At 49.4% G+C, this 15323-nt stretch overlaps 1 protein-coding gene across 1 annotated transcript; it reads right to left on the bottom strand.

Moving 5' to 3' along the window:
- Window positions 1-14079: 14079 nt before the first annotated feature.
- On the bottom strand, window positions 14080-15001 carry LOC123055786 (uncharacterized). The gene is made up of 2 exons (XM_044479645.1): window positions 14416-15001; window positions 14080-14096 (listed from the first exon to the last, which is right to left on the bottom strand). The coding sequence occupies exons 1-2, from the start codon at window positions 14999-15001 to the stop codon at window positions 14080-14082; spliced, it is 603 nt and encodes a 200-aa protein (XP_044335580.1).
- Window positions 15002-15323: the final 322 nt, after the last annotated feature.

Genomic DNA, 15323 nt, shown 5'->3' with positions numbered 1-15323 from the left:
CATATCATCAATGATCTTGACTGGATTGTTAGGAAACATGGCCGGATGGTCGCGTAGGAATTTGAGATCCACATATTTGTGAGGAGCAAGACCTCATCCATGAACGAAACTGGAATAGAGATCCTGCTGCATACGAGTCCGGAACCGAGGATCCTCGGCATCAGCCGCCATCTCATATTGATTGACATCCCGACGAAACATAAGATATTGACCCGCCCCCACAGTGGTGAAGTCATGAGTGGGGCGATCCGTGCTGTCAGGAAGCTCCATGGAGATGCGACGGCCATGGACAACGGGCATTGCAGAACCAGGAACTTGAGGCACTGGCGCCCTCCTAGTACCAGGCTTGAATGTCCAACGGAATGTCTTGGTGCACTGTCATCCTCTTCCTCCCCAACATAGTCTGCATCATCTGGATCCAAGGCCGACGAACTAGTGGATGGTGCCCGCTTCTTCTTCTTGGTGGTGGTCTTCTTCTTCTTAGGCCGAGCATGCTCATCGGAGTCGGTTGAGCCTTGCCGGCGAACAACTGGAATGGATAATGAGAGGTCCTGATGAGAAGGAGCCAACAAGTATGAACACGGATAAAACAAATTAAACAATGGAATGAACATTTTTGGTCATGACCATAGAACAAGTCCAGTGGTAGATCAAAAATTGCGACATGTCCATGATTTAAATTGATTAGCCGAGGACAAAGAAATATCGTTAGGCTTAGGCAAGAGACACCAAACCTCTAGAGAGATATAGACGCCAAGATATGCATGAGAGAATGAAGCCCTAAGATTTTTCGGTCACCATAGAAGTAGAATGGAGGAGAAATAGCATCCATACCCCGTGAAGAAGGCTCGGGGCGATTGGGGCCGCAGTTCTTGGTGCGCGCCATGAGGAGCTCCGGCGGTGAATCCCACACTATCCCGGTCCCTCCCGAGGGATTCACACCACAATCCAAGAAGTGGATTGGATAGAATCGTAGATCGGGAGGAGGAGAATCCGTGAGCAGGAGATCGGGGCCGGAGGTCGGAGGAGAGGGCTGGGGCAGCGCCGGAGCGACGACCCGGCGGCGACGGCTGTGAGATGGGGATACGAACGAGAGGAGAAACTACCCCCAAATCCCACACCCCTCCCCAGTTATATGTGGTCGTGGGCGACGGGCCGGACATCCGGGGCTTGTCCCGGATATCCGGCGAGCGGAGGTCAGAGAGCAGAAGAATTTGCTCAAACGGGCCAGACATCCAGGAATAAGCACGGATATCCGGCGTAAGGAGGTCAGGGAGGAAAGGTTCAAGGCCCGGATGTCCGGCTAGGGCCCGGATGTCCGGCCATTGGAAGTGTATGATGACCGTTTGAGTAGAAGAGGAATTTTCCCCAGGGCCCAGATGTCCGGCCGGGAAGCCGAATGTCCGGCCACTGGACTGAGAGCAGGACAGGGAAAAGATTTGAAAGGGGGATCAACAAGTATAATTTGATATAGACTCCGCCAAGGAGTTTTTAGAGATTTATAGGGGTGAAAACCTGAGGAATCTAAGGCCATACTAAGATGTACTAACAACCAAGATTTATTAAGTAAAGAAAGGTCCATACAAGCATTCTACTAGCGGTGACCGAGGTCACCATGTTTGAGCATATGGAACATAGTACCGCAAAGATGTAGACTTTGGGCACATGGTCACGACTCCATCATGTTAAAGTACCATAGTTCAAGAACTATGATAACTTTGAGAGTGTTTGTTCTATATATGCATTATATAGGGTGAGAATACTCATGAATTGAATGTCTCCCCCTAATTATATGCCTACATCAAGACAAGACATTAAGTTTATGCATGAACGGGTACTAGATTTCACATAATATTGTCAAGCTCCAAGATACCAAGTTCACGCCTAAGTTGACAAAACCTTGCTTCATCCAATGGCTTGGTGAAAATATCTGCAAGTTGCTTATCTGTGCCAACATGAGCAATGTCAATATCACCCTTCTCCACATGATCTCTCAAGAAGTGATACCTAATATAAATATGCTTGGTGCGGGTATGATCTTTGGGGTTCTCGGCAATATTGATGGCACTTTCATTATCACATAGAAGAGGCACGTGTCTATAGGTGATACCGTAATCCTTCAAAGTTTGCCTCATCCATAGTAATTGAGTTGCACAACTGGCGGTTGCAATGTATTCAGCTTCTGCGGTAGAGAGGGCAATACAATTTTGTTTCTTTGAGGACCAACTTACCAAGGAGCGTCCAAGAAACTGACATGCACCAGAGGTGGACTTACGATCCACTTTGTCTCTGGCCCAATCCGCATCCGTGTACCCAATGAGATCAAACTTAGCATCCTTGGGGTACCATAGACCCAACTTTGGGGTGTGAACAAGGTATCTAAGAATATGCTTAACTGCCTTATGATGACTTTCCATAGGGGAAGCTTGAAATCTAGCACACATGCATACACTAAACATGATGTTTGGTCTAGATGCACAAAGATAAAGCAATGAACCAATCATAGAGCGGTAAATAGATGGGTCGAACGGAATACCATTTGTGTTTTCAGTGAGTGCAATTTTGGTTGGCATAGGTGTCTTACATGGACTAGCATCAGACATGCCAAACTTTTCTAGGATATCCTTGAGGTATTTTGCTTGGGACAAGAAAATTCCTTCTTGAAATTGTTGAATTTGAAATCCGAGGAAGAACTTCAAATCCGCATTGAGTGACATTTCAAAATTCTTGGTCATAGACGCCGCAAACTTCTTGCACAAATGAATGTTAGGAGAACCAAAAATGATATCATCTACATAGATTTGGCATAAGATCAAATCACCCTTGTCCCTCTTAGTAAAAAGAGTGGGATCGATCACCCCTCTCACAAAACCATCATCGAGTAAAACTTCTTAAGATGATCATACCAAGCACGAGGTGCTTGTTCGAGGCCATACAAAGCCTTATGAAGTTTATACACATAGTCTTTGTGATCGGGATCAACGAACCCAGGTGGTTGTGATACATATACTTTTTCTTGTAGAGGACCATTAAGGAAAGCACTCTTCACATCCATTTGATGTAATGTAAAACCATTGAAAGCAGCATAAGCAAGTAAGATGCGAATGGATTCAAGACGGGCAACGGGGGCAAAGGTCTCACCAAAGTCCAAACCTTCAACTTGTGAGTACCCTTGTGCCACTAACCTTGCCTTGTTGCGGATGATTACACCATTCTCATCTTGCTTGTTCTTGAAAATCCACTTTGTTCCAATGACGTTGTGTTCCGTAGTTGGCCTCCTGACTAATGACCACACTTGGTTGCACTCAAAGCTGTTCAACTCTTCTTGCATAGCAACGAGCCAATCATTGTCCATTAATTCCTCTTATACCTTGAGAGGATCAATACTAGACACAAACGAGAAGTGAGCACAAAAGTTTTTCAATTGTTTACGAGTGACTCTACCTTCCGATATGCCAGTGAGAATTTTGTCAAAATCAACACGACCGGCCACTCGAGGCATGATGGAGGTTAAGGTTTCGCGAGGTTCAACTTCATGTCCGTCATCCACGTCCTCAACATATGGATCATTAATGTGTGGTGGAAAATCTTCTTCTTCATCTTGCATTTGTTGAGGTTCATTGTCCATGATTGCACTTTCTTGTTCTTGCCCTTGAGGATGATCTTGTTCTCGATGATTATCTTGGAGAGGAACTTGATCATCATCTTGTACTTGGACTACGGGGACTGGTTGAGTAATAGGAGTTTGTGGTGGTACGGGTGTTGAAGTAGTTTGATGATGTGTGAAGCTTCCATCTTCTTCTTCATCATCATGAGGTTCTTGTTCCATTGGAAGAAGTGCACCAACGCCCATGGTCAAGATATCTTGAGAAGAATCTTCTTGACCTACATCACTTAGATCAACTTGCTCCCCATGGCTGCCATTAAATTCATCAAACACCACGTCACAAGTTTCTACAACACATCCATTGGATTTGTTGTAGACTCTATATGCGTGAGAGTTTGATCCATATCCAACAAATATGCCCTCAATGGTTTTAGATTGAAATTTTCCTAACCGCTCTCTTTTGTTGAGGATGAAACATTTGCACCCAAATACACGAAAGTACTTGACATTTGGCTTGTTCCCGGTTAGGAGCTCATATGGAGTCTTTTCCAATATAGTGCGTAGGAAGAGCCGGTTTGATGCATGGCATGCGGTGTTGACAGCTTCAGTCCAAAAACTATGTGGTGACTTGTATTCATCCAACATGGACCTTGCCATCTCCACAGGTGTGCGGTTCTTCCTTTCTGCCACACCATTTTGTTGGGGAGTGTATGGAGCTGAATATTGATGGTCAATCCCTTCATCACTAAGAAATTCTTCAAGGTGTAGTTCTTGAACCCGGAGCCATTATCACTTCTTATTGCTAAGATTTCTTTGTCAAACTTGCGTTGGGCTTGCTTGGCAAAATCAATGAAGATGATCTTCGTCTCGTCCTTGGACTTGAGGAATAAGACCCATGTATATCTTGAGTAATCATCAACAATGACAAGCCCATACTTTTTCCCACCAAGACTATCCCATGAAGGAGGCCCAAAAAGATCCACATGAAGGAGCTCCAAGGGTCTTGAAGTAGACACAATATTCTTGGGTGGGTGCTTTGATTGATGTTGCTTCCCGGCTATGCATGCACTACACACACGATCTTTCTCAAAAGAGACATTTGTTAGTCCAAGGATGTGATTACCCTTTAAGAGATCTTGAAGATTTCTCATGCCGACATGGGCTAGCCGGCGATGCCATAGCCACCCCTTGTCGGCCTTGGCCATTAGACAAGTTGCATGGAATGTGCTCTCTTTCGAGAAATCAACCGTGTAAAGGTTGCCATCCAACTCTCCAACAAAGGCCACTTCGAGAGTATCTCTCTTAAAGACTTTCACATCCGTTAGTCCAAATAGTGCATCATAACCAACAGAAGCCAATTGGCAAACAGAAAGCAAATGATATTTAAGGGATTGGACAAGCATGACATTTGCAAGAGACATGTCATTTGTGATAGCCACCTTACCCAACCCGAGTACCTGTCCTTTTGATCCTCCACCAAACATAATGCTCATAAATGGTTGAATAGCTTCCATGAAATCGTAGAGCATTTGCTATCTCCGGTCATATGATTGGTACATCCACTATCAATCACCCATTTTACTCCACCGGAGAAGGCAACCTACACACAATTATAAATTGGTTAGAGGCACCCGTTTTGCAATGGGACCTCTCAAGTTAGTCACAAGGGTCTTAGGGACCCAAATAGCATAAAACCGAAATGCATTTCGAGGACCAACAAACTTTGCATAAACTTCTCCATCCTTAGTCTTACGAAGTACATAGGATGGAGGCATGAACTCTTTTGGCTTGTTGAGAGTGTGCATGCCCCTTGTGGCCTTCCCACTAACAACCTTACCTTTCTCCTTGTGCCCTTCTCGTACAAAAGTTTCTTTTAGAGGGGTGGTGCACTTCTGAGAGGACGTCTTCTTCTTGCTTGTGCTTGGGTCAAACCCGAGTCCCTCTTTGGCAAACACTTCATTGTGTTGGCTCAACACCTCATTAAGGTTCTTTTGCCCTTGAGCACATGTCATGAGCCATTTCTCGATTTGAGCCTTGAGAAAACGATTCTCCTCAAGAATAGATGCTAGATCACTACTAGAGTTAGTAGTACAAGCATCACCATTGATAATAGGAGAAGAGTAAGCCTTGGCTAGAGTTTCAAGATAAGTAAGCTTGAGTGTCTAAAAACTCTTTGTAAGAAGGGTGAGCTCTTCTTCCTTAGTCTTGAGGGACACAGATAGGAGCTCACAATCCTTAGAGAGAGAAGCATTAGACTTCACAAGCTTACTCTTATCATTCATCAACTCTTCGCAAGAGTCAATAGCCTTTTTCAAGGAGGCAAGATCTTTAGTATGAACATCAATGTTTGCACCAATTTTTAAGCATAGTTCATCATTTCGTGCTTCCTCATATTGGACTTTCCGCTCAAGGATCTCATATTTTTCCTTTTCCTCGGTGACGAGGGTTTCGAGTTCCTTAATGGAAATGGTGTGCTTACTCACCATCTCCATAAGCATACGAAACATAGTGAGCTTCTTTCCTTTAAGGGAGCACATGAACTTATTTAGTTTAGCAAGCATAGGATCATTTATATCATCATCCTCATAACTATCCTCCGCATCAAGATACTCATCACTAGGAGTAGGAGGAGTGAAAAGAGGAGGGTTTGATCGTGGCGTTACCTTGACCTTGTCAGGAGAGTGTTGGTCCTCTCCATCTTCTACCATGGCCTTTGCCATGAGGCACTTGTGAGCGTTGCCCTTGTAGTCCTTCATGTAGTTGTAGGTGACAACATCACCACTCTTGTTGACTAGCCTCAATGTGTTTTGAGAATCTTGAGCAACTCCGGCAACACCACTAACATCATCCGGATCGGATTCTTCTTGAGCAACCATTGCTTTCCCATCTCTCTTCTTGAGCTTGGAGTTCAAAGGATTTGGCAACTTCTTCTTGGGAAAGGTCTTGGGAAACCTTGGTTTATCCTCTCTCTTCTCATAAGGGCACTCGTTGGAGAATAGGTTGGTTTCTTCACAGTTGTAGCATTTTCTTACTTTCTTCTTTTGAAATCTTCCCTTGAATTTTCCCGCGCTAAACTTCTTGACAAAGAGAGCCATGTCTTCATATGAAGGGCCCTCATCGGATTCAACTTCATCACCATCTTCATCATCATCATCTTCTTCTTTTTCTTGTTCTTCACTTTGCTCATCTTCACATACATGTTTGGCCTTAAATGCAAGATTGATCTTTGATGTTGGAGTACCATGCATGGCAAGATGTTTTGTAGCATTTGCCTTTGACTCTTCAAATAGTTGGAAAGTGGATATGATGTCATCTGTAGTCATTTCCTTGAAGGCATGGTGTTGTTTTATGTCCCACACCATTTGATGGTGATATGGGGCAAGAGCATGAAGCAACTTGTCCACAAGGAATCACTTAGTCATGTTGAATCCATCTTGTGTCTTGTCACACTCACACGACTCAATGTCAGCGGTGAGAGTTATGAGATGCTCAAGGAGTTGATTTGGAGTTTCACCTTTCTCCATACAAAAGTTTTGCAATTGCCCCTTGGCAATTTCATATTGAGCACTCCGGAGGGTGGAGGTACCGGTCTTGGATCTTATAATACTTTCCCATAGTTCCTTGGCACTTGTGATGTGTATGAAAGGTCTCCTTTGCTTTTCAACCATACCTCTCCTTATACACATGATTGCAGTGTCATTGAGATTCTTGTCATAAATTTCTCTTGGTGTAGGATTCTTTGCATCAACCACATGGTAACCATACTCCAAGATCTCCAGCATCTCATCATTTCCATATCGAAGATGATCCTGCATAGCAACTCTCCACAAGGCAAAATCGGAAGTGGCATCAAGTAAAGGAGGTTTGCCTTGAGGGTTATATTTCGGTTTCTCAACTTGGGCTCTTGCATAAAGCCAAGGAACACTGGAGTGTTAATTGCTAGGAGGTTGTTGACCAAGTGACGGAGTAGGCACAGTTGGCCTCGGAGCCGCACCACCCGAAGGTGGTGCAAGCACCGTGGACAATGTGGCTATTCTCATTTGGACCAAGGCCTCAAGAGAAGCTTCATGCTCCTCTTTTTGCTTAGCAAGGGCCCATTCCAGATCCTCAGAAGTAAAGGACTTGACTTCTGAAGAAGCCTCGCCTTTATCCTTCGGATCTGCAACACGGGGAGTCCCATCGGGGTTCATCTCGCTCTAGGGCGATTAAGCCACAAGAATAGAGCACGAGGCTCTGATACCAATTGAAAGGATCGAGATGGACCTAGAGGGGGGTGAATAGGTACAACTACAAATTTTAATTATTACTTAGCAATTTTAGGCAATAATGCGGAATATGAAAGTGAGCCTAACAATTGCAAGTGAAGTACTAAGTGCTAAGCAAGTAACACAAGTAGTAAGTAAGCAAACACAAAGTGATATAAGTAAGTGCTAAGAGACAAGTAACCACAAGTAGAGAGTTAGGGTTAGGGATAACCACAACTCCGGGAGACGAGGATGTATGTCGATGTTCACTTCCTTGGAGGGAAGCTACGTCGTACCACACGTACATAACTACGCACTCAAAATACCATGGGCATAGACGGAGGCATAACTAGCTTGCGATCCACACTACAGCTCGACCGCCCCTAGACACACATACTTTCAATTTTTCTTTTTTATCCTTTCAGGTTTCTCTTCCGCAGGCTTCTTCCGACGACATGATCATTCGTCCTCTCGACAGGACGGATACACCAAGATGGCAAGAAGCACTGGCGTACAAGGGAATTTTTAGGTGGTCTCTTTAACGATCACTCTAACTGCTTCCAGGGCATGTACGCAGCTCTTCCTTGGTAGTGGCATGTTAAATAGCCCGGTTGCTTATCGCACCACTTTTACGAATACGCTTTGGCGTATTAATCAAACTATAATGGAAACAGTTTGCGGCCCAACTTCTGCGGCACTAGCTTACTACTCCCTTTTTTCCTTCTTTGGTAATCTTCTCAAAGTTGCGCACGTACACTTTGGTACGCTTTAATCTGCCAGGGGCTTCATTGCGACCCATAATATGGCAACAAAGTCCGAACACTTTTTACAATAATAGTTCGGCACCCCGAATTTAGCATTATATGCATTGGCTCCGAATCATGTCTTTGGTCAATAGTTGGGTTGCCCGGCTCCTGTGCTTACTACCTTACGTTCCGCTATATCGGCTAGGGTAGTAAAGGGAGAACTACTGCGATTGTGTCCTGGTTTATCCGGATGAGCACCTCAGTAGAGAAAGCCGAAAACTGACTATCATGATGCGGCGAGAGCCGGTCGGCTCTTCGGAGGTTTCAAATCTTTAGCGGTTTTTTCCGCATTATGCGAGGGATCGGTTCTTACCTGATCAGGTGTTTACAGTACCCTAGTTCGGATACTAGGTGTTGCGCCTAAATTTTCATTGTCAAACTCCTATGGCTAAGTGAGGGTGATAAAGCCACATAGTCCGATTGCCTGGTTCGTTGCGCTAAACACCTCCTTCAAGGACCAAACAATTGGATCAAGAGTGTTTAGATTCCATCCTGAACACCCCCGTACTACCTACGTGGGGGGTGAAGCCGACGACTGGCCAACTCTCAGAATTTCATAAACACGGCCGCACGGGAGGTAAAATATTAAACAAACATTTATCTTACATAAATTAACTTGTTCCATAATACAGGGCAAGATAGTACAAATGTACTCATTCAAAGATTACATCTTTGGCGCACTGCGCCGCCACAATGCGGGATCCCTCCAGGACATTGTCAAAATATAGTTCGGGCATGCGGTGCTCCTTGCCCTCGGGCGGACCCTCGGTCGCGAGCTTGACGGCATTCATCTTCGCCAACTGCACCTTGACGTGGGAAAAGGCCATCCGCGCACCCTCGATGCAGACCGATCGCTTGATAACGTCAAGCCGGGGGCAGGCTTCGACCAGCCGCTTGACGAGCCTGAAGTAGCTACTGGGTATAGCTTCGGCAGGCCACAACCGGATTATTAAGTCCTTCATGGCCAGTTCGGCCACCCTATGCAGTTCGACCAGCTGTTTCAGCTGATCGCTAAAGGGCACCGGATGTTCTGGCGCAAGGTATTGCGACCAGAACAGCTTCTCTGTTGAGCTCCCCTCTTCGGCTCGAAAGAATTCCGCAGCATCAGAAACACTGCATGGCAGATCCACAAACGCCCTTGGAGAACCCCAAATCTGGGTTAGTAAGAGATACCTATTCTCCACATACTTGCTTTGCATACTAAACGTCTTACCTGCTGCGATCTTCTTCGCCTGTTGGATCTCCTGGAGGGCGCTTTGGGCTTTGGCCCGGGCCTCCTGTGCGCTTTGGCGAGCCTTGGCGAGTTCGGTCTCGTGAGACGAAACATCGCGTTCCAAGGACTCGCACTTCTTCACGGCATCCTGGAGCTCCTGCTGGACCTCATCAAGCCTGGCCTCGTGCTTCTCACGGGCGGCTTGTTCCTTGGCAGCTTTCTCCTTGGCCTCGGCCAGCGCCTTCTTAAGGACCTCGACCGCGGTCGCTGCTCCTACAAATATCATGGCACTACGGTCAGCACACATCATTTATTCTTTCCGAATATACAACAAGTCACCACATACCTTGCTTGTCCTCCAGCTGCCTTTTCACAAGGCCGAGCTCTTCTTCGGCCCGCTCCAGACTCTGCTTTAGTCCGGAGACCTCAGCAGCATGAGAGGTTGCGGCCAGCAACGATGCCTGCATATTCCCATAAGACATATTTAGTTAGTTTCCTATGAAAATTACTTGATTCTCTGTCCGGCTTTTCTTTCCGAACACCGGACAGTGTCTCAGGGGCTACTGTCTATACTATGACTCTTTCTTTTGTGTCGCTTACCTCAAAGCCTGTCAGCAGGCTGGTGCAGGCTTCGGTCAGTCCGCTCTTGACGGACTGAACCCTCTCAACCACCGTACCCATTAGGATACGGTGTTCCTCCACAATGGAAGCGCCTCGTAGCGCTTCCAGCAGATTATCTGGTGCCTCTGGTTGGACAGAGGTCACCGGCGGAATAGGCACACCTCCTCCCTTTGGAGGAGGCTGCTCGCTTGACTCCGGAACCGTGTAGGTCTCCGGGATGGTATCCGACTGGGGGCCGAATTGGATATGGCCCCCATCGCCAGTCTCCATGGGGGCTTTCTCCCCCATGTGTCCGGCGGCCGAGGAGTTATCCTCTGGCGCCACCTTGACGACCTCCTGAACCTCTCCCTGGCTGGGGAAGGTCCTTCGGGATAGCACCTCGGCGTCGCCCTTGGCCTGGGGAGAGTGAGCCGTCGGTGGTGACTCGCTGGCCATCGCCTTCGAATCCAGCAAACCCCCTGATGAGGATCGCAGGGAGTTGTCGTGGGCCGGACTGCAATTGCATAATTCAACATGTTAAAACTGTGAAGTAGAGAGGCCGGATATATGGACGCATCAGGGTTCTTAAGTACTCACGATGCGGCCAGGGGCTTCTCTCGGGGGCGCGGCTCTGGGCTGCTCTCAACGTCCCACGCAGAGTTATCCGCGAAGGAGGTCTTCCCCCTCTTGGACGCCTCCGCCTCTAGATTTGTGGAGGCCGCCCTCTTCTTCCTTCCCCCCTCAGGGGGGAGCTGCTCTCTTCCTCCTCCTCGTCGTCGTCTTCGGCGGCGGAGGAGTGAGTATCGTTGTCTTCGGACGACATGTCCGAAGCACCCTTACGGCGGAGGCCACTTCGGGCCCCCCTTGGCCTTCTTCTCCGGCACCTTGTAAGGCACCGGGACCAGCATCTTTGTCAGAAGAGGAATTGCTGGCTCCTCGGGCAACGGAGCCGGACATCGAATCCGCTCCGCCTTCTTTGTCCAGCCCTGGCAAAATAAATAGCGGGGTCTAGATGCCCTCCATGAACAAGCAAGTAAAAGATACACCTTGAAACGTGAAAGACTTACCGCACTGGCGGGACGTGCCAGGGCATGCCCACGGTCTTCGGTCGTCTCCGGTGGCGTCTCGTTGCCCTTGAAGAGCACCTTCCAGATATCTTCGTGCATGGTTCCGTAGAACCATAGCAAGGTCTGGTGCTCGGCCGGATCGAACTCCCATAAGTGGCAAGTCCGGCTCTGGCATGGAAGGATTCGGCGAACTAGCATCACCTGGATCACATTGACGAGCTTGATGTTCTTGTCCACCATGCTCTGGATGCGCGTTTGCAGCGCCGTCAGCTCGTCCGATGAAGACCAATTCAGGCCCTTCTCTAGCCAGGAGGTGAGCCGCATTGGAGCTCCGGACTTGAATTCGGGAGCCGTGGCCCAGGTGGCGTCGCGGGGCTCTATGATATAGAACCACAGTTTCTGCCACTCTTGACGGTCTCCACAAAAGTACCCTTGGGCCATGTGACATTGGGCAGCTTGCTCACCATGGCGCCTCCGCACTCCGCGTGTTGGCCATCCTAAGCCACAGTCCGAAGTGGGGGATGAACACCACCCTCTCATTGGGCTTCGGGGTGGGGATGATCTGCCCCTTGGCGGGGAACCGGTGGGCGATTTCTTTTGCCAGGTACCCGGGCTCCCGAAGCTTGGTGATGTCCTTCTCCTTGACAGAGGAGGCCATCCACTTGCCTTGCGCTCCGGATCCAGACATGCTCGAGCGCTTTCTTTTAGCGAAAAAGATGAGGACTTGGGTGCTGGGGCTCGAGAATGGGAGGACAGGGATAGAGAGAAGGCGTGGGTGAAAGAAGGGAATCCTTATCTCCTTATAAAGGCAGTGAATATCAAGCGCCTCCCCACTCGCCTTAAAACTCGCCAGTTCCCAAGGGTTGTGCAAACGGCACGGTTGAATTACCCACTCTCGTATTGATGAGAAATCCCGCGATAAGGGGACACGATCTCTGCTTTGACAAGACGTGCCAATGAGACCGCATCTCGAAGCGGCAGGCTGCAAAACGGTTTGAAATAATGACAGGGTGATGGCGTGGTATCACATTACCAAAAGTTGTCAGCAGATGGGACTCGTGAGATATTATACTCTCTGCGGTTGCGTGTGGGATTTGTTTTGCAGAGCCGGACATGTTCGTTGCGTCCGAAGACTGTGTTGGAGTATTCGGAGAAGGAACCCGCCTTGCAATGCCGAAGACAATCTGCGCGCCGGACACCTCGTCATTGAAGCCTGGTTCAGGGGCTACTGAGGGAGTCCTGGACTAAGGGGGCCTCGAGCGTCCGACCTGTTAGACATGGGCCGGACTGATGGGCTGTGAAGATACGAGGACCGAAGACTCTCTCCCGTGTCCGGATGGGACTCTCCTTGGCGTGGAAGGCAAGCTTGGCATCCAAATATGAAGATTCCTTTCTCTGTAACCGACTTTGTACAACCCTAGTCCCCTCCGGTGTCTATATAAACTGGAAGGGTTTAGTCCGTAGAGGATAGATAATCATAGTCATACAGGATAGACTTCTAGGGTTTTAGCCATTACGATCTCGTGGTAGATCAACTCTTGTAATACTCATATTCATCAAGATCAATCAAGCAGGACGTAGGGTATTACCTCCATAGAGAGGGCCCGAACCTGGGTAAACATTGTGTCCCCTGTCTCCTGTTACCATCGACCCTAGACGCACAGTTCGGGACCCCCTACCCGAGATCCGCCGGTTTTGACACCGACAGGGGGCACCCTAGAATACACAACCGACATTGTCTTAGCCGTGTGCGGTTCCCCCTCCACTATAATCCACCTCGGTCATATCGTTGCAGTGCTTAGGCGAAGCCCTGCGCCGGTAACTTCATCATCACCGTCATCATGCCGTCGTGCTGTCGAAGCTCTCCCTCGACACTTAGCTGGATCGAGAGTTCGTGGGACGTCACCGAGCTGAACGTGTGCAGATCGCGGAGGTGCCGTACTTTCGGTACTAGGATCGGTCGGATCATGAAGACGTACGACTACATCAACCATGTTGTCATAACGCTTCCGCTTTCGGTCTATGAGGGTACGTAGACAACACTCTCCCCTCTCGTTGTTATGCATCACCTAGATGGATCTTGCGTGTGCGTAGGAATTTTTTTGAAATTACTGTGTTCCCCAACAGGCGTTGGCGGCCTCGATCTCTAGCATCCTGGCTTGCTTCTCCGCCTCCATCTCAAGCATCTTGGCTTGCTTCTCCGCATCCATCTCAAGCCTCCTCCTTTGGATCTCCATGAAGGCGTTCATTTGCTCTTGTTTGTAACGCCGACGCTCCTCCTCCCTTGAGTCCTTCTTGCTCATCATGCCCTCCACGCTTGCGATCAAGGCGTTCGACGCCGCATCCCGCTTGTCCTCCTTCTTGGAGTTGGTCTTCCCCCGCGGCCGTGCCTTCTCGCCGTCCCCAACCTCCTCCACGGCTTGCTTCCCCCCACACGACTTGAGGGCGGCATATTGCGCCTTGAACTTCTCCTCGTCTTTGATGACCCTAAAGAAATGGGGGAGGTTGAAGCACTTGCCATTTGTGTTGGACCTTGAATGCCTCAAAAGCTTGAAATGCCTATAAATGTATTTCATGCAAGCATATTGGCCTATGCCGCTCACAAAAGAGGGTGGCTTGCTAGCATACCATGTTTGCATGCCGATGCCACTCACGGGGCGGGCCTTGACGCTCTCAAGAGGGGCACAAAACTTGTTGCACTCTTGTTGGATCACCCTCCATCGCTTCGTAATGGACACCCACCCGCGCGTGCTTACTATTTGGTACGACGGAAACTTCTTGCGCTCATGGAACTCACGGTGGACACGAATCCAAAAGGTTGATGCCTTTTGTTCGGCACCCGTCTTGGGGTCTTGCCCAATGTCTCTCCAACACTCACAAAGAAGTTTGTCCTCGGCCGCCATGTATGCCTTGGTTCGCTTGCTCTTGCGCTTCGGCTTCACCCCGGTGGCTTGGTTGGCGAGCTCGTCCTCGAACAAAGGCTCCCCTTCGATGTCGCACTCGTCCTCTTCCTCTTGCCTGTAGTCATCTGGAAACTCGTGGTCGAGTGGGAAGCCGTCCAGGTCCAGGCCGACCTGATCATGCATGAAGGCCACCTGATCTTGATCAAAGGTGGACGGCGTGAACGCCCCTCGGCCGTCCTGGCTTTGTGTCTCGTCGGGATCGTAGCCAACCCCGGCGGCACCGCCAGCGACCGGCGCACCACCCTCGAAGATCATGTTCTGCATGTAGTCATCGTCGCCGGAGGCTGGCATTCCGTCGAACAGGTTGCGTGCGCCCGGCACGTCGGCTGGCATGTGCCGCGCGCGTTTCCTCGCGCTTCCGGATGAGGAGCCACCGGCCACCGGTGTGGCGTTGAGGTCGATGGGCGCGGGCGCGGGCGTGGAAGGCGCCACCACGCTCACCTTGGGCGAGCACTCCCCGGAGAGGCGGGAGGCCTGCGGGTAGACGTGGAAGCCGGGCATCGGGGTGCAAGCCGACGCGCGGGGCGAGTCGGGCAGCACCATCCGAGGGAACGCGGATGAGCCGGTGCTGGCCGCGGCCACGGTGGCGTTGACGAGGCCGTGCTGGCTAGGGTTTAACCCTATCATATAAAGCGCCTCCCTCGTTGCCGCCGCGACGCGGGCGTTGGTGACCTCCTGCTGCCTGGCGGCGGCGACGACGGCCGCCGTGATGGCTTCCTCCCTCGCGGCCGCCGCGTGCCTCCGGCCCTTCCTCTTGGCCGACTCCCTTGCGCGCTGTTCGGGCGTCAGCGTCTTCTTCGGCTTGGGCGCGACGGCGGTCTTG

Source organism: Triticum aestivum, chromosome 2D (genome assembly GCF_018294505.1).
Source record: "Triticum aestivum cultivar Chinese Spring chromosome 2D, IWGSC CS RefSeq v2.1, whole genome shotgun sequence".
Lineage (NCBI taxonomy): Eukaryota > Viridiplantae > Streptophyta > Magnoliopsida > Poales > Poaceae > Triticum > Triticum aestivum.
The sequence above is the reverse complement of the archived record's forward strand: the minus strand, read 5'-3'. Positions and strand labels throughout refer to the sequence as shown.